We start from the raw sequence: 14944 nt of genomic DNA on the forward strand, positions 1-14944 counted from the left end.
ACGAAAGGCGGAAACCACAAAGTCACAATGCAGCAATCGTAACTATTCGTCACCCCTGAATGTGAACGACTGGTATCTTGGATGTCGGTGGACTTTGCGCAGCCGAGAAGGGCTAATTTGTTACCCCGATGCTCCATCCAAACGGCGGGACAGTTTTTAAAATCCGCTCAAGGTTTTTTTTTGGGGGAATTTTATTGGCCTCCCACATTTGGATTGTGATCGTAACATGTTCGTCAGTTTATTCGTTTTTGTAATTTCTTTGTATTCAATTGTCTCGTCTTTGATGAGCTACGTGCAGGAACTGTTAAGCCAGTGACGAAGTACAATTTTCTGATGGAGAGACCTTAAAAACGATCGTTTTCTTCTATCGTCGTGAAATGGTCTGTGTTGTTGCATACAGTTATAGGAAAACTACCTTGAGTGGTGCAACGATGGAACATCGGTTGGAGCTGGGAAAATTTCACGTTAGAAACCTTTTGCCAAACAGCATCTACAAGGTGAGAACTGAAATTTTGCGATATGTAGATTCAATTGCTAACGTAATTCGGAACAAGCTGTACGCAATTGAAGAATTGGCAATGCTGCTGTGACAACATTCAGTAAAAAGTGATTTGAGAACCTACAGGCTGAAATTTTGCAGTTAAATACAGTAACTGTACTCAAAAATAGAAGGACCTGTTCATCCTGGAAAATAAAAATAAGCCCGGTTTACACTACAGAAAGTTTTCGGCAAGGCTCGTGTGAAATTGGCACGGGTGCCTAAAAAGAGATCGGCAAACTTTGTTTACACTACACCGTATCAAAAATACCGTGCCCATATTTTTGGGCCCGGGTAAGTTCTCTTGTAGATATGCGCACTTCAATTATAATCAAGAACGTCCGCGTGATTCTGGTGGAGAATGAGCAGCCGTCTTGAAATATACGCAGAAAAACCGCTAGCCTATATGAATTAAGGCTCAAATTTGGCCCTTTAAAGTGTTTACACTACTTGTTCTATCCGAACAGTGCCTATTTTTTCAGCACCCGTACCATTTTCACCCGTGCTCGGACTACCTCGCCGAAGGTCCCAGCACGGGTAAGAATTTTGGTTCGGCACGGATGAAATTTGGTACTGACAGGTTGTTTACACTGAAACTTTATCCGAGCCGAACCTTTTTTTTTGGAACCCGTGCCAATTTCACCCGAGCGGTGCCAAAAAATTTCTGTAGTGTAAACCGGGCTATAGTTTCTTGATAATCACTCCAAATTTGATGGTCAAAATTCTGGCCCGGACTGAAATTGACATGTGGAAAACGTCTGACATAAAGGTTTTGTGTACATGAATATGTTTTCTTTGATTTACATTTGCTTGGATTTTCACTAGAAATATGCTATGATTTCCAAAAAGCTACAATTCTCTATTTTCGAATTCCCCATAATACACTTTGTTTGCCCCCCAAATTTTGCATAAACTATTGTTTTCAAATGCTCTTGGGGACACTGCATATTTCCAAGAGCATTTGAAAACAATGGTTTATGCAAAATTTGGGGGGCAAACAAAGTGTATTATGGGGAATTCGAAGATAGAGAATGCAATAAATTATTTTATTATATAAACACCAATGAGGCCCCGTCCACAAGTATCCGGATCTTTTTGAATCCGCAACTTTTTCTTTCCGGATACGCCTTCCGTCCACACGTATCCGGCGAATTCGCTGGCGAATCCGGAACTTTTTAAATACGCTTTCCAGAGTGGATACTTTTGAATCCGATATGAATCCTGAACCGTGTGGACGCCAAATCCGGATATTTATTTATCCGGATGACGTAACAAGATCGAGCCCAGTTCCTTCTCGTGAAGTAAATTCTTAAGATGGCTGGCGAGGGCTTCATGGCGTATGCTCTATTATCTTTGTTTCCTTGAGGAGTACTGAGCGCTAGAGTGAATCCGGATACGTTTCGGACGCGTGTGGACGGGCAAATCTGATTTGCATACGCTACGTGTGGATGGAAATATTTTTGAATTCTTGAAGAAAAAGTTGCGGATTGAAAAATATCCAGGTGTGGACGGGGCCTGAAATACTAAGTGAGCTTTTGCGCGAACACATGGTATCTTCACACGTGAAGAGAACAGGTTATTTTCACACTTGAAAATATCACTGTTGCTATGGTTACATATGAAAATTGCACCTTTCGATGCCTTTCTCGAAATGATTTAGTATTTCATTGGTTTTTTATAATAAATAGAAATTACATGACCGCTTGGAGATACGAACTTTCTCTTCTCGTGTTGAAAGAAATTTCACGAGTGAGCACAGCGAACGAGTGAAATATTTTTCAACATGGGAAGAGAAATTTCGTATCTCCGCGCGGCCATCTAATATCCTCTATATTCTTTACACTGGGTTTTTTTTTTATTCTAGAGCATGCATTTTATATTTATATTTTTTCAATTTCATTTCTTCAATTTTCTTTAATTTTATTTATAATTCTTGAATCTTCATTTTTAATTATTTAACTTTTTGCCATTCACTGATTATTATTATTATTATTATTATTATTATTATTATGTCAATTTACAAGTTACATAGCCCAAAAGGTTTTGTTTAGCAAACAATTCAAGCATGTTATGTATAAGCAGAACAATATTTCTCCTAATGGTCACGTTACGACAACCTCTGAAAAATAAGAACCTAATAAGAAACAAATCAGCCTGAATTGTGAAAAATATTAAGAACTTTTTCAGCCTGACCTTGAAATTCTAGGTTCTCATATGCGGGTTTTTGCTGTATTACATGGTGTCAGTATTGACACTGGAATTAATCTTGGTAGGCTATGCTTCTGTTCCGTTTTTCATATCATGACTTTCATCCGCCTGTCTGTTCCTTTGTGCTTATTTCACGCATTTGCTGTCATTGCTTGTTTTGACATTTTCTCCAGGATGCTTTGAGTCCTTTAGATGTCAGCGGAAAGGGACACGTAGACAGAGCGATAGCTGTGAGGTTGTTTAGTCGCGTGAGGCCTCCAGGTAATATTCTCGGATCGTGACAATGTTGGGACCCAGTTTGCTGCCATGAGAATTTTAAGTGATCATTAAGTACGGCAAGGTTGTTGGTTAAGTATTACATAAGGTAGCAAACAGGAACAGAGTGACCAGTTTTAAAAGGAGGCCATGATTCAAGGCCATCCTATCTCAGATACAACGCCGCATCCCCCTGCTTCCTATGGTGGAGGCTTCCTCAAGAGATTGCTAAGTCATTTTCCAGGCTTTTTCCAAAAAGGGGAGGGGGGTGAGAGGTTTTTCTCAGCTACAAAGTTAAATGAATATTGATTTCGCGGATCTTCATTTATTCTTTGCAGTTGGAGGTATCGGAGTAAAAGAACACTTTGAATTGAACGTTTGTCCGCTGGCCGTGCGTTTAACACACCGCTTATTCAAGAAAGTCATGGTGTTTTTCTTCCCTCAGAGAGAACATGAATACGAAGGGGAAGGTGGACAAGTGGAGCTTGGATTCCGAGGTTAAATTTCTGTCCACCTTAATTATACTGTTGAAAGCTTTCGTAATTTACCAAGTTCCATGTAAAGTTCCCAGTTAATAGTTGAAGAGACAATCTGGAGTAACTGCAGCGGCATTCTTTGAAGAACGAGGCATATAACAACACATGCCATTTCTTTTTGTTGCCACTTTTTGAATGCACTTTAATTTGGCCTTTTGATAAAGGCCTGGGTATGGTCGAAAAACATATGAGGCCACCTTTGTCTTTATGGACTCTCATCCCAGGATCCTAATAGCAAATTGATAGCTAGCCTGCGAACGCAGACGTATTTCCGGCGGTCGTTTGAGAGAAATGAACGCCGGAAATACGTCTGCGTTCGCAGGTTAATTGATAACCCGATATGTTTTTTTTTTACAGGAATGGAAGTGGAAGACAAGGATCTGTTCATTTTTGAAGACGAGGTAATAAGTGGGAAAGTTAAGGCTCATGTGTGTTGTGCAAATGTTGGAGTGCAAAAGAACTTCGTGCTGGTTTTTGAGGCCAAATTCCAGAACTTGTTGGCGAGATTTGGACTCTCCCAAGCCCAATTCACGCTGTACATGCAGTCGTTCTGCAGATTTTGGATGAAGTGTTAAACGGCCTCAGTGACATTCACATCATGTAACATTTTTTAATTCAAGGGAAATGTTGAATCCATCCATAAACCAGTTTTAATTTGCTTTGACGCGCTTCACCAATTTTTTTTTTTTTGCACCTTACATAGAGTTAAACAATCTGTTCAAGCATTCCCAACTTTTCGTTCCACAAATTATTGATGGTATGTTGAAGCAAATGCCTTGACTCGACAAAACTGGGAACTCCCAGTCAAAACGTTAACGTGTGGCCGATATCCTCTCGTCAGGATAATCAATTCAACGGCTCAAAGCTATCAATTGCTATTAAACTGATCGAGAATAACTAGGTGTTTGTAGGATCCTTTTATTAAAACACTTGTTTCCGTGAAAGCAATACTCCCCATCTCCTTAAGTTGAATTATTCAAGCGTTGTGGTGCTTGAATACTAGATCCCTATCGACGCCTGCTTTGTTTTTTTGGCTTTTTTAGGATATTTCCGCCCCTCCACCAGTAAAATCCACTTCTCTAAAACGAACACCCAGCTCTGTATCAACAGCTTCATCGCGATCCAGCATCAGTGTCTCAGACTCTCCCCCTATGTCCCCTGCAGTCAAGGATAAAGGGGTAAGAAGTGTCACGTTAAAAGCCATCATTCCAAATTGGACACCTAAGGAGAGAGGAAAAGACATTCGTTCTGTTGTTAACTTAAGATCAGCTTCAGACCAATCATGGTGCAAATTTACTCATATTCGTTTTTCGTGGATCTATCAGACTTTAGAACGAATTACTGCCACGTATTATCTTCCTTCAAATCTGCCGTCTAGAAGGCCATTGTAGGCTTGAAATTGTTAAGCGGCTATATACTCCTCTAAGCTTTGAGACACCTTCCCTTTGACAGAACTGACCGGACAGAAAAAGGAAAGGAAAGGAACTTTACTTAAATGTGACTAGTAGATTTAGCGCTGGAGCACTAATTGGGGACATTGTAAAGTGAAATTAACAATTAACACAACAAGTCAGTCAGTTTGAAAAGAAAATGCCTCAGTTTGAAGGCACATTAATTTTGTACTTCTGGAGGAGTACATATCATCCTCGAAATGTGTAAATTTGAAGGCGTTGTGGAGTTAGTCCTTCCAAATGCCCGGTGTGGCCGGTCAGTTTTGTCACTGAATGGAAAGCGTCCGTAGTCAGTGAATTACTTAACAAATTTATTAACTCCCTAGTACTTCACGTATTTTAATTTACTTTTTTTGAGAAAGAGTTACTAGTGTTTATGGTGTTGTATGTTTTAATTAGTGCTTGTAACATCTTAAGGTTCTTCTAGTATTAGCTTACCAGCTACTTGGAAATGTTATGAAAGTAAGAACGAGGAATTGTACTGGTGATTTTTTGGGCTACATCCGATTTACCACGCATTTCTGTTGTTTGCTTCGTCATGAAAACTGTTTGCCTAAGAGGAAAGAAGAGGTAAATTTATAGCGGACCTCCGGCGGCCCGAATGTCCGCCAAACGGAGCTCCATATTCATAGGGACCCTTGAGTTGCTTTTCTCATGGTAATCATGGCTAGCGGTATTGCTCGTAGGCGCGTGCGCACGGCGTTGCCTAATAATAGGCCATTTCCGAGTTCATGTCTGCCTCCTCTTTAAAGCGAGTCTAAGTGCGAGGTTGTTCTTATGATAATTAGTTTTCTTTCATATGTAAAGTAGAACGAATTACCATCACAAAAACTTCGCACTTAGACTCGCTTTGAAGAGGAGGCAGACATGAACTCGGAAATGGCCTATTGGGTCGTGTCGTATCCCATTGAAGCGGCCACTGGATTGGCCAAAAGAACGAACAAAGATAACGATGGTTTTAGCACAGGATGCAATGGGAAGTACGACACTATACAGGCAATGAAATGTTGTGTTCAACAAGAGGTACGGCCCTACCCCAATAATTTAATAATATCCTAATGATAATAATCATATTCAATGCGCCCAAAATGGCGGCCGTTTACAGCGTACATCTTTGATCTTGGACATCCATGTTATGGTCAATGTCAAAACAAGGTATCCACAGAAGTCCAACGTTTGCGTTTGCTATTTCGTGCTTCGTTGTTTTGCCTTTTTAGTTTAAATTGTTCGTGTCTTCTTTTTTTTTCTCTTTTCTGAAGGGGAAAAAGAAAAGCACGTTCTATAAACGAATCAGCGACTATGACGACCTGGAAAAAATGAAGGTAACAAGGAGAATGATTTGTCTTGTATAAGTCGGCTGTAAAGGAATGTGGCTTCATTGACGTTGGAGTGTTTTTAACTGAACGAAGAGTGAACAAGATTTCCGATTTTTTTTTTATAGGAAAGAGCTTCTAAAAATAACACCTTTATTTACGTCAAGATACCTGAGGTTGCGTTGTTAGTCAGCTACAAGGTTGGTGGATGCTCTTAACCGAGTGCTTTTTTTCAAACAGTTTTTTTCCCAGGAATGACGTACCTTAATGGGATTTAATTGTTTTAGTGAGTGTAGTCCGGAGGAGCACCTGAGAACTGTTTGTGAATGACGTGTCGACAGCTTTAGTGGAACTTTCTTTGATGCTGAAGGGAATCTATGCACGCGGACTCAGCACATGACTTCATCTCAGGCTTTCGAAACGTTAGTAACAAACAAAAGACGTCCTTTGGACTACACCCTCCCGGACAATCAAATACCTTCAAGAAGTGCAATTTGCTTTACTGTTTACACGGCGTTAGAAAAAGTCGGGTCCCGATGCTTTTTACAGCTCTTTTAACTATCCCGCAGAGTTGACTCGGCAATCAACGGATCTAAAGCCTCTAGGTAACGTGGCTCGTGTTAAGGAGATTCAACAAAATTTAAGAGCCAGTCATATGAATTGAGTTAAGCCGGCGCTTAACAAAGGCCGTGTTCCACGTTAAAAGCGGCTCAGCAAAAAAGAAGTTAAACCCTTTAGTGTTCACGGAAGTATTTAAAGTTAGCAGTTATTTTTGGATCGTGGAGGGAGGCAAAGAGCTAATTAGCGGCCATTACACAGGGAGGTGGAGTTGAATTAAAAATCACTAACCACTCGGGAAACAACGCTGTGTCTATTAGGTGTTTTCCTTTTACGATATGATACGATAACTTTAGAGAGTGCGACGCAATTGACCTCTTTAGCTTGTACGTTTTGTTTTCCCATTTCAGACCATGGGATGTTCTCAAGGATATTCTCCTTTTGTATTTTCATAAGTTATTCGTACATTAGCACGTGCATAAGACGGCATTTTAAAGAAACTGTTCTCTCGAGTAACATGACGCGGTCTGAAATGGGAAAACAAAACGTACAAACTAAAGAGGTCAATTAACTCTTTATAGTTTTCTAACTTGCGGCCCTCTAAATATACAACACTGGACAGACCACAATAAAGGCAACTCCAAGCCCTACTCTTTGCAAATGGTTTATGTGGGTTCTTTTACTTCCCATACTCAGGGCAATGAACATTGAAGGTCGTGAAACGGGACCTACTGTTTATCATCCTAATCCGAAAAGACTATTTCACAGATTCCATTACAAAGGCAGCACTTTTCTTCCCTAGTTATTTAAAGACCCCGAGTGTTGGTCATAAGAGTTTTTGATCCCGCGACCTCCGGTACTGTAGTCCGATGCTCAACCAACCAACCAACCAACCGGATCGGCGGTTGCCTAATTCTGGTATTTAAAGGAGGTTCATTGTCGCACAAAAGTGTTGAGTAAGCAAGAGCAGAGATAAACAGCATTACTTTACTTGACGCAACTCTATTGTAGGAAGTTCTGGATGTAAGTTGTTTGTTTTTCAAAGTTAGAACTTGTTTAATCCTGGAAGGAACTGCGTTGTTTCTGCATCAACCAGGTTACCAGAGGAAAATTATCGACTTTATCACATTAAGCGATTTTTTTAACCGTAAGAGAACAACAAATTAAACTGTTTTTATTTGTTCATACAGGGTGAGAAAGACCGAAATATTACTGACGTGCGTAACTTTAGTTTGGTGATTCCAACCTTAGAGTATCACAATCGCACCTGGACATGGCATGATCTACTGATGGCAATGAAGAAAGACTGCGTTAACGTGTTGGTATCACAGGTCAGGCTGAGAGCTCAAAGTAATTCATGGATTTCATTATCGCGGAAAATATTTCCCCTTGTTTATTAGGAAAGGAAAGGAAAGCAAAGGAGCTTTATTCAAGTGTCTAGTCGTTCTAGCGCTGGAGCACTAATTGGGGACACTGTAAACTGTAATTAACAATAAACGCAAATCAAGTGAAATGTTGGTTTTTGAGGAGAGGGGAAACCGGAGTACCCGTCGCAAACCTTTCGGTGCAGAGTGGAGAACCAACAAACTCAACCCACATATCTGGGAATCGAACCCGGGCCACATTGGTGGGAGGCGAGTACTCTCACCACTGCGCCATTTCTGCACCCCCAAGTGCAACATAGTTTATGTTTTTGCGTTCGGTCGGCTTTTCATGCTTTAAGTATACTTTTTACGTATACAACTATTATTTTGCCAATACCACAAAACAATCGTTTTCATATTTGCTTGAATTTCATCCTCTTAGTATGATGATGATGTATGTAGGGCATGTAGTTCCCGGGGTTGTGGTCTGTCTTCTGTGCTATCTCATGGTTGGGAGGGTAAAAGGACGCACTTAATTTGGAGCCTCGCTCTGTTGTGCGACCCCCACCACAGCCTGTTTCTCTATGGTGGTGAAAGTGATTAAATAAATAAATAAATAAATAGATAACACTTGGAAAAAGTTACCCTGCAAGTAGAGGCTTTTCATTTGCATTTCTTGTTTATTTTGTGTCTTGTCTCCACGCTGCTTTTCGCGAAGTTTGGTTCTTTACATGTTCAGATGGCCGCTTGGCGGTAAAAAATACTCTGAGTCTCGGATACACACTTTTTCACTCGTTCATGCGCAGCAGGCCGAGTTTTTTGTAGAATACTTAAGGTCGGTGGATTATTGGTCCCACGACAATATGCACAAATTCCGTCTCGAGGACACATTACTCAGGGGCGGATCTAGGGGGAGGGTGCAGGGGATGCGCATCCTTCCCCCATCCTCCTGAGAAGACCTGAGACTTTCTAATACAACTGGTATTCTGCAAAAACGTCACCAGTCACCTACGACATTCCTTAATATAGTGGTGCACCCCCTCCTAAGAAAAATCCTGGATCCTCCCCTGTTTTTACATGCTGTGCCACAATATCTCACAGGACGTATTATTTACTTTTGTTCTTAGGCTATTAAAGAGAAGCTTCATCTTGTTGGTGGGCATGGTGCAGAAACCAAGGAATCGAAATCACAAGCCAAGTGAGTCAATAATTCAGTATAGTTTTACTGTTTTATGCACGTAAAGGTCTCGTTAAATATTACACTCTAGCTAGGTACAAAGTTGCTAACTGTGGTTCCCTCAAGATCAGAAAATGTGGAACGAAGTCATTGTCGTTGCATTCTCTTCGGCTCGATGTTATAGCTTTGGGGAAGTCTGTATTTGTCAGGAAACGCGTCCGCTTCAGAGGATTTTGATTTCCAGTTTTGAACTTACGGATCTATTTCAAAAATAACGAACCCTTAAGACCAACACTAAAAATTGGTGGAAGGAGAGGGAAAAAGTAGTCTTATGACATTGATTATATAGATATCCGGCGTATCGCTGTATCTGTACGCCTTGGACGATGACCGTAATATTTACTTTTGGCTGATGGATTTCTACTTCATCGCCTTGGACGATACTTAATACCCAGATACCATAACACTGAAGTTGCCTTGGGGGTATGCAGTAATTCATGCATTAATATTCGTCAGTACACTGTCATTGCTCTTCATATTTTAGAGAGGAAGACAAAGCGCGGATGCTGTTAGGAGGCTTCGTAAGTTGCTATCAGCAAAAAAGCTTGCTTTTGTAACGGTAACCCAGTACTATTGTTATAAGGGCGAGGCCATTGTGTTTTCACCCTGCTAGCAGAGCCTTTCTTTTGGCGTTCTCGAGAAAGACTCTGCCTGAATCGAGGAAGATCTTTATTGAGCATGCGCTGCATGTTGCCAGGATACAGTTTTGAACCCAGGCTTAAGTACTTGGCTTCGAGCCGATATCGCCGCCATCTTGATTTTTTTGTGGTACAGCTGGCTCAATTATAACCATCGGTTTGAACACTAAGCGGATGCTCGCACTGGAAAAACCAGTTTGACGAGAGAAAACAAGATTGACTTGTCCAGAAGTTCGGGGTGCGGCGTCTTCAAAGAGTCGACGTGATTCAAGCATAGCCTCCTTTTCTTCTCCTCAGTAAAGAAAGAGACAAAGGGAAGCTCTGCTCTCAGGGTGTTGTGTTTTGTAAATTATTGTTTCTTCCAGTTCTTTCCACTCCTGTTTTACACAACTCGAATTGCATATAATTTAGCACGTGGGAACGTCAAGTAATTGGATATAACGGAAGCAGTTAGTTAATTTAATCGAATGGAATCATTTCTACACTGTCGCGTCGCTCTTTTGAACAATATGCCCACTTGCGGCAAGTGAAAGAGTACAGGAAACTTCAAATACATAGCGCTGCTTTTCCTCTTTTGTTTTCTTTCTCCGTGCACTCTTTGTGAAAATGAAGCGCAAATGTTTGGAATTCCCATAGTGCTTTAAAAATGATTTCCTTCTCCAGTTGTAGTGCATGTCTATACTTTTCGCTGACTCATTGTGCCACTTCTTTTAGCAGCCAAAAGACCAACAGAAGAACACCAAAAAGAAGCTGTTGAGCAAGTTGGCTAAAGTCACACGTGGCTCAAAACGAAGAGGTTTGTGTGGAATCGACTCCGCTGAGCTACACTGGGGTCGTGATACCTGGCCTCTGGCTAAAGAGTTAATTGTATTAGAAAATTATTTGTTCGCGTAAAGAGCACGGCGATAACTTCTAAATGAAGACGACTAGGTCTTAACTTCAGGCTGTCTTTGAAACTGCCCTTATTCAATCAACCTTTGGCAGCAATGTTTCTTTGAAATCTCACTGATTCACATGATTTGTGAGAAAAGCCGAACCGCAAGTGGCCCGGCGTGACTCGCTCTTGTATGGAGAGATGGATTGAAGCAAGGACCAGGTTTCCTTCGTGTGCGCTTAAGATGGAGATTGAAGCACTATGATTTTGACATGATAAGTTAGATAAGGCTCCGAAAACTATCCTTCCCGTTGAACAATGGCGAAATTACTGTATTACACAATTGAGATAGGCGAGACCACCCGAAGAGCCCTAGTGATACAGGCGAAATTGTTTTAGTGTTTGAATATTGGCATTTTTTGTCGATCTGGCCCCATTTGTTCAAACAATGGATAGCGCTATCCGCCGGGATAAATCACTATCCAGTGGATAAGTCGTAGCGAAACCAATTGCGCTATCCAACGGATAGGGATTTATCCGAGGGATAGCGTTATCCATCTTTTGAACAACTGGGACCTGTATTTTAAGTGATATCCTGTCAATATTGTCTATTATGGTGCAACAAACTAAAAGCAGGCTTATTAAACTTGATCCAGGTTTACTGCAACCTGATGGTGCGGGACCTGAGCCTGTAGATTTGGAAGAGGAGGAGGATTTCGACGAGTTTGGCGGAAATGCGGAGAACGAAGATCTATCAGGAGATTATGATTAGATATCTGGAAGCAACAGTAGCAAGTGGTTAGTGTTATGACTTGCAGCGTGAATGAGTCTGAGATGCACGATCCGAGTGGACACGAGATGGGCAAATTACAGACTGCGATCCCGGTTGATGCCATGGTTTCCAATATCTTGCCGCAGACGGTCTTACACAGCGGCGATATACTTAATAGAAATGAAGGGCCAGATACTACGATACTTCACCTGTGCACAGCGAAGTGTTGAACGAACAGAATCACTCGCTAAAGTTCAGTTTAAGTGAAAATTCAAATTTTCTAGTCTTCGTCAATTGACCTCTTTGGCTGGCACGTTTTGTTTTCCCATTTCAGACCACTCGATATTCTCAAGGGAATTCTTTTGTTTTTCATGCGTTATTCGTACATAAGCACGTGCATAAGACATTTGAAAGAAACTCTTCTCTTGAGTAACATGATGTGGTCTGAAATGGGAAAACTAAACGTACAAGCTAAATTAAGGTACCTCGCGTGCTTGGTATAAGAGCGTCAAGGTAAAAAAAGGCTTTAAGGAACTGATTAAAGAATCCCTGCTACCGGCTGTTTCTTTTTAACTTTCCTACGTGCTGCACTTGCTTTTTTCGAGCTCTGTTACGGGGTCTCGGCGCAATGAAAACTCGCAGCAAAATTCGTGGAGTTATTCAATTTCGAGACATCATTTTTCTAGGCTAAGTAGGAAAAATGGAGTCAAACTACGACGAACCTTCGTTGTAACATTTCAACCCATGAAACTTCGTATTCAAGTCATTCCTTTGTAGCGTTATTGAGGATATTTGAAGGAGGAAACTTGTGTCATAGGTGACACCTTTCAGAAAAAATACTTCAAGAGTTATAAGTGAAATAAAGGCCCCGATTGCAGGAGTCGCGGAGTCTTTTTTGTTGTAGTTGTTGCATTCTTGCTTTTCTGTCCTCAAGGTAGTCGATCTAGGATTCGATGATATTGGGGCTAACAAATTGCGCTTGAAGATGTTAACGCCGTCATTTTTACGGTACAATCTGCAATCTACTTCCAAGAGCAGCCGAGAGGCATCTTAAACCAGGGTCCCCATTAACAAGCAGGAGATGTTTATCAACTGGAACACGAGGATCCTACCCAAGTAACGACTTCCAAATTATCAGTGGCAAAAGAAAGTAAGGATGTCTAGTCTTCAACTAATACCGCTGGAGCACTAATTGGTGACGCTGTAAACTGAAATCAACAATTTAACGGAAATCTAATCAACTGTTGGTTTTTGAAGAGAGGGGAAAACCGGAGTACTTGGAGAAACACCTGTCGGAGCAGAGTAGAGACCCAACAACAACAACAACAACAAGTTTATTTGTACCACACGTAAATAGGGATACACGAAATAGGTAATAGACTTAAGAAGGTACAATGCCCCCTAGAAAATAACTAAGAAGGTAATCTAGCTAGGAGGCAACTACCCTGCAAGCAGAGTCTCCTTCGATCTTCCTAGATAACTTGGGAAGAGGAAGAGGAAGAGGACACTGCCAGCCGCCTCGACATTCTCTGATTTGCCGCTCATCCAAAGAAATGGATGAGTCAGTCCAGTTTCGACTTGCCCGGCAAACCTTTCTATTTTTGTGCATGATCGATCGCCACGCGTCGTCAATATTTTTTGAAATTTGCAACGGCGTGGCAATTTTTAACTGTCTAAATTCCCATGAGTATTTCCTCCGTATGTTAATACAGACCACTGGTACCGGTCGCATTATAGGGAGTCAACACTAGTGTAAAATCAAGTTCTATTGTTAAGTGTTCCCCTAGGGATTCAAAACTCCGGAAAGTTGACACTAGAGTAGTGTCAACACTAGTGTTACACTAGTGTTACACTGTGTTCCTCTCAAGTGTGACCGCAATCAGTGTCTTACAATCTCATATATGGATTTCACATAATGCACTCTTTAGCGTAAGGAGAGTAAGATTGGAATTAATGGGAACGTAGTTGTGATTCCCGAGTCGTCCGCCTTAAACTACCATGTATAGACCAAATCGGACAACTCAGTTGCTGTGGTTACACACCAGGAGCCCATCAGATGGAGTCTCTATCTCCCACATTGCTTCTATGAAGTAGCGTTGACCCTGACCTATCTATTTTTAGAACCACTTTCGCGCCATTTGTCATGGTAAACGTCAATAACAATTCAGTAGCCAATCAGCGCTGAGGTTTCTCATTGAGTCTCGTTTCCCGCATTCGACCGCCATCTTGCATACGGACCATTTAGGGAACACCTTTAATTAGCGCGGTAAATTCAAAAAAGTTATTTCTAAAAATAGATAGGTCAGGAGAAACGCTACTTCACAGAAACAATTTTAACTCTTCGCGCTTCGTTAGCTGCGGAACAAATTCGGAGTTCTCGTCAAGTTTTTAGTTTTTATCGATTTAGTTTTCATATTAAGGCATTTTAATAGTGTTAATGCTTGTCTAATAGTTCATGCAAGTGAGCTATGAGATTTGTATATTAAAGATTTGCTTTATGGAACATTTTTTCTGCGATAAATGGAATTCCACGATTGGAGTCAACTACCTGGAATAATCTCAAAGTGGCTGGTATTGCGAGGCTGGCTACTCGACGTGGTTGTAGAGCTGGTGCTTCGAAGCAAAGACCGATTGCCACCGTTCAAGGTTATGGTCGTTATTCTGGTCCAACTTTCGATGACTCACAATTTCAATTTAGACATCTAAGTTTCACATTGATTATTACTCTCCATTTATGCAACTTTCGTCGAACTTATTTGACCGTGACTTTCACAACAATAAGCGCTTCTGTCAACTTCGACAATTTCCGCAAGAACATTATGAATTCTCCCCTCGGCCCTGAAGTCCAACACGCACCTGTCTATTCTTCAATGAATCCCTTTGAAGTTGCGTCACATCTCGTTGATCTGAACGATGATGTCTTGCTATCCCTCATTGATTCTTACGTACCACTCAAGATGAAGACCATCGTCCTTAGACCTAGAGCTGCACGGTATTCAAATGGTTATTCAATAGCTGAATGCAAGAAACGAAGAAGACGATTGGATGCGCAAGTGGAGACGAACTAGGCTTCTTTGTGATCGAGTTAACTAAGAGAAACAGTGTGCTGAGTGTTGAGATTTGATCTACAAAACTAAAAAGGACTATTTCAGCACAGTCATCTCAGAGAATATACATGACCAATAGGTTTTGTTCCAAAC

The 14944-nt window shown here is 41.1% G+C and overlaps 1 protein-coding gene across 4 annotated transcripts in view; it reads left to right on the plus strand.

The window, feature by feature from the left end:
* LOC137974606 (bridge-like lipid transfer protein family member 2) overlaps positions 1-12624 on the plus strand; it is a 93435-nt gene extending 80811 nt beyond the window's left edge. For 3 of the 4 annotated variants that reach the window (XM_068821510.1, XM_068821512.1, XM_068821513.1), the window contains 12 exons: positions 401-497; positions 2920-3007; positions 3340-3498; positions 3895-3938; positions 4581-4715; positions 6248-6310; positions 6430-6501; positions 8050-8190; positions 9351-9421; positions 9945-9981; positions 10813-10894; positions 11629-12624. In XM_068821510.1, coding sequence (XP_068677611.1) covers positions 401-497; positions 2920-3007; positions 3340-3498; positions 3895-3938; positions 4581-4715; positions 6248-6310; positions 6430-6501; positions 8050-8190; positions 9351-9421; positions 9945-9981; positions 10813-10894; positions 11629-11744 — 1105 coding nt within the window. In that variant the 3' untranslated portion in view covers positions 11745-12624. The remainder of the gene's footprint in view (positions 1-400; positions 498-2919; positions 3008-3339; positions 3499-3894; positions 3939-4580; positions 4716-6247; positions 6311-6429; positions 6502-8049; positions 8191-9350; positions 9422-9944; positions 9982-10812; positions 10895-11628) is intronic. The other variant, XM_068821511.1, reaches the window with a different exon arrangement.
* The last annotated feature ends 2320 nt before the right edge of the window (positions 12625-14944 follow it).

This window comes from Montipora foliosa, chromosome 11 (assembly GCF_036669935.1).
Source record: "Montipora foliosa isolate CH-2021 chromosome 11, ASM3666993v2, whole genome shotgun sequence".
Taxonomy (NCBI): domain Eukaryota; kingdom Metazoa; phylum Cnidaria; class Anthozoa; order Scleractinia; family Acroporidae; genus Montipora; species Montipora foliosa.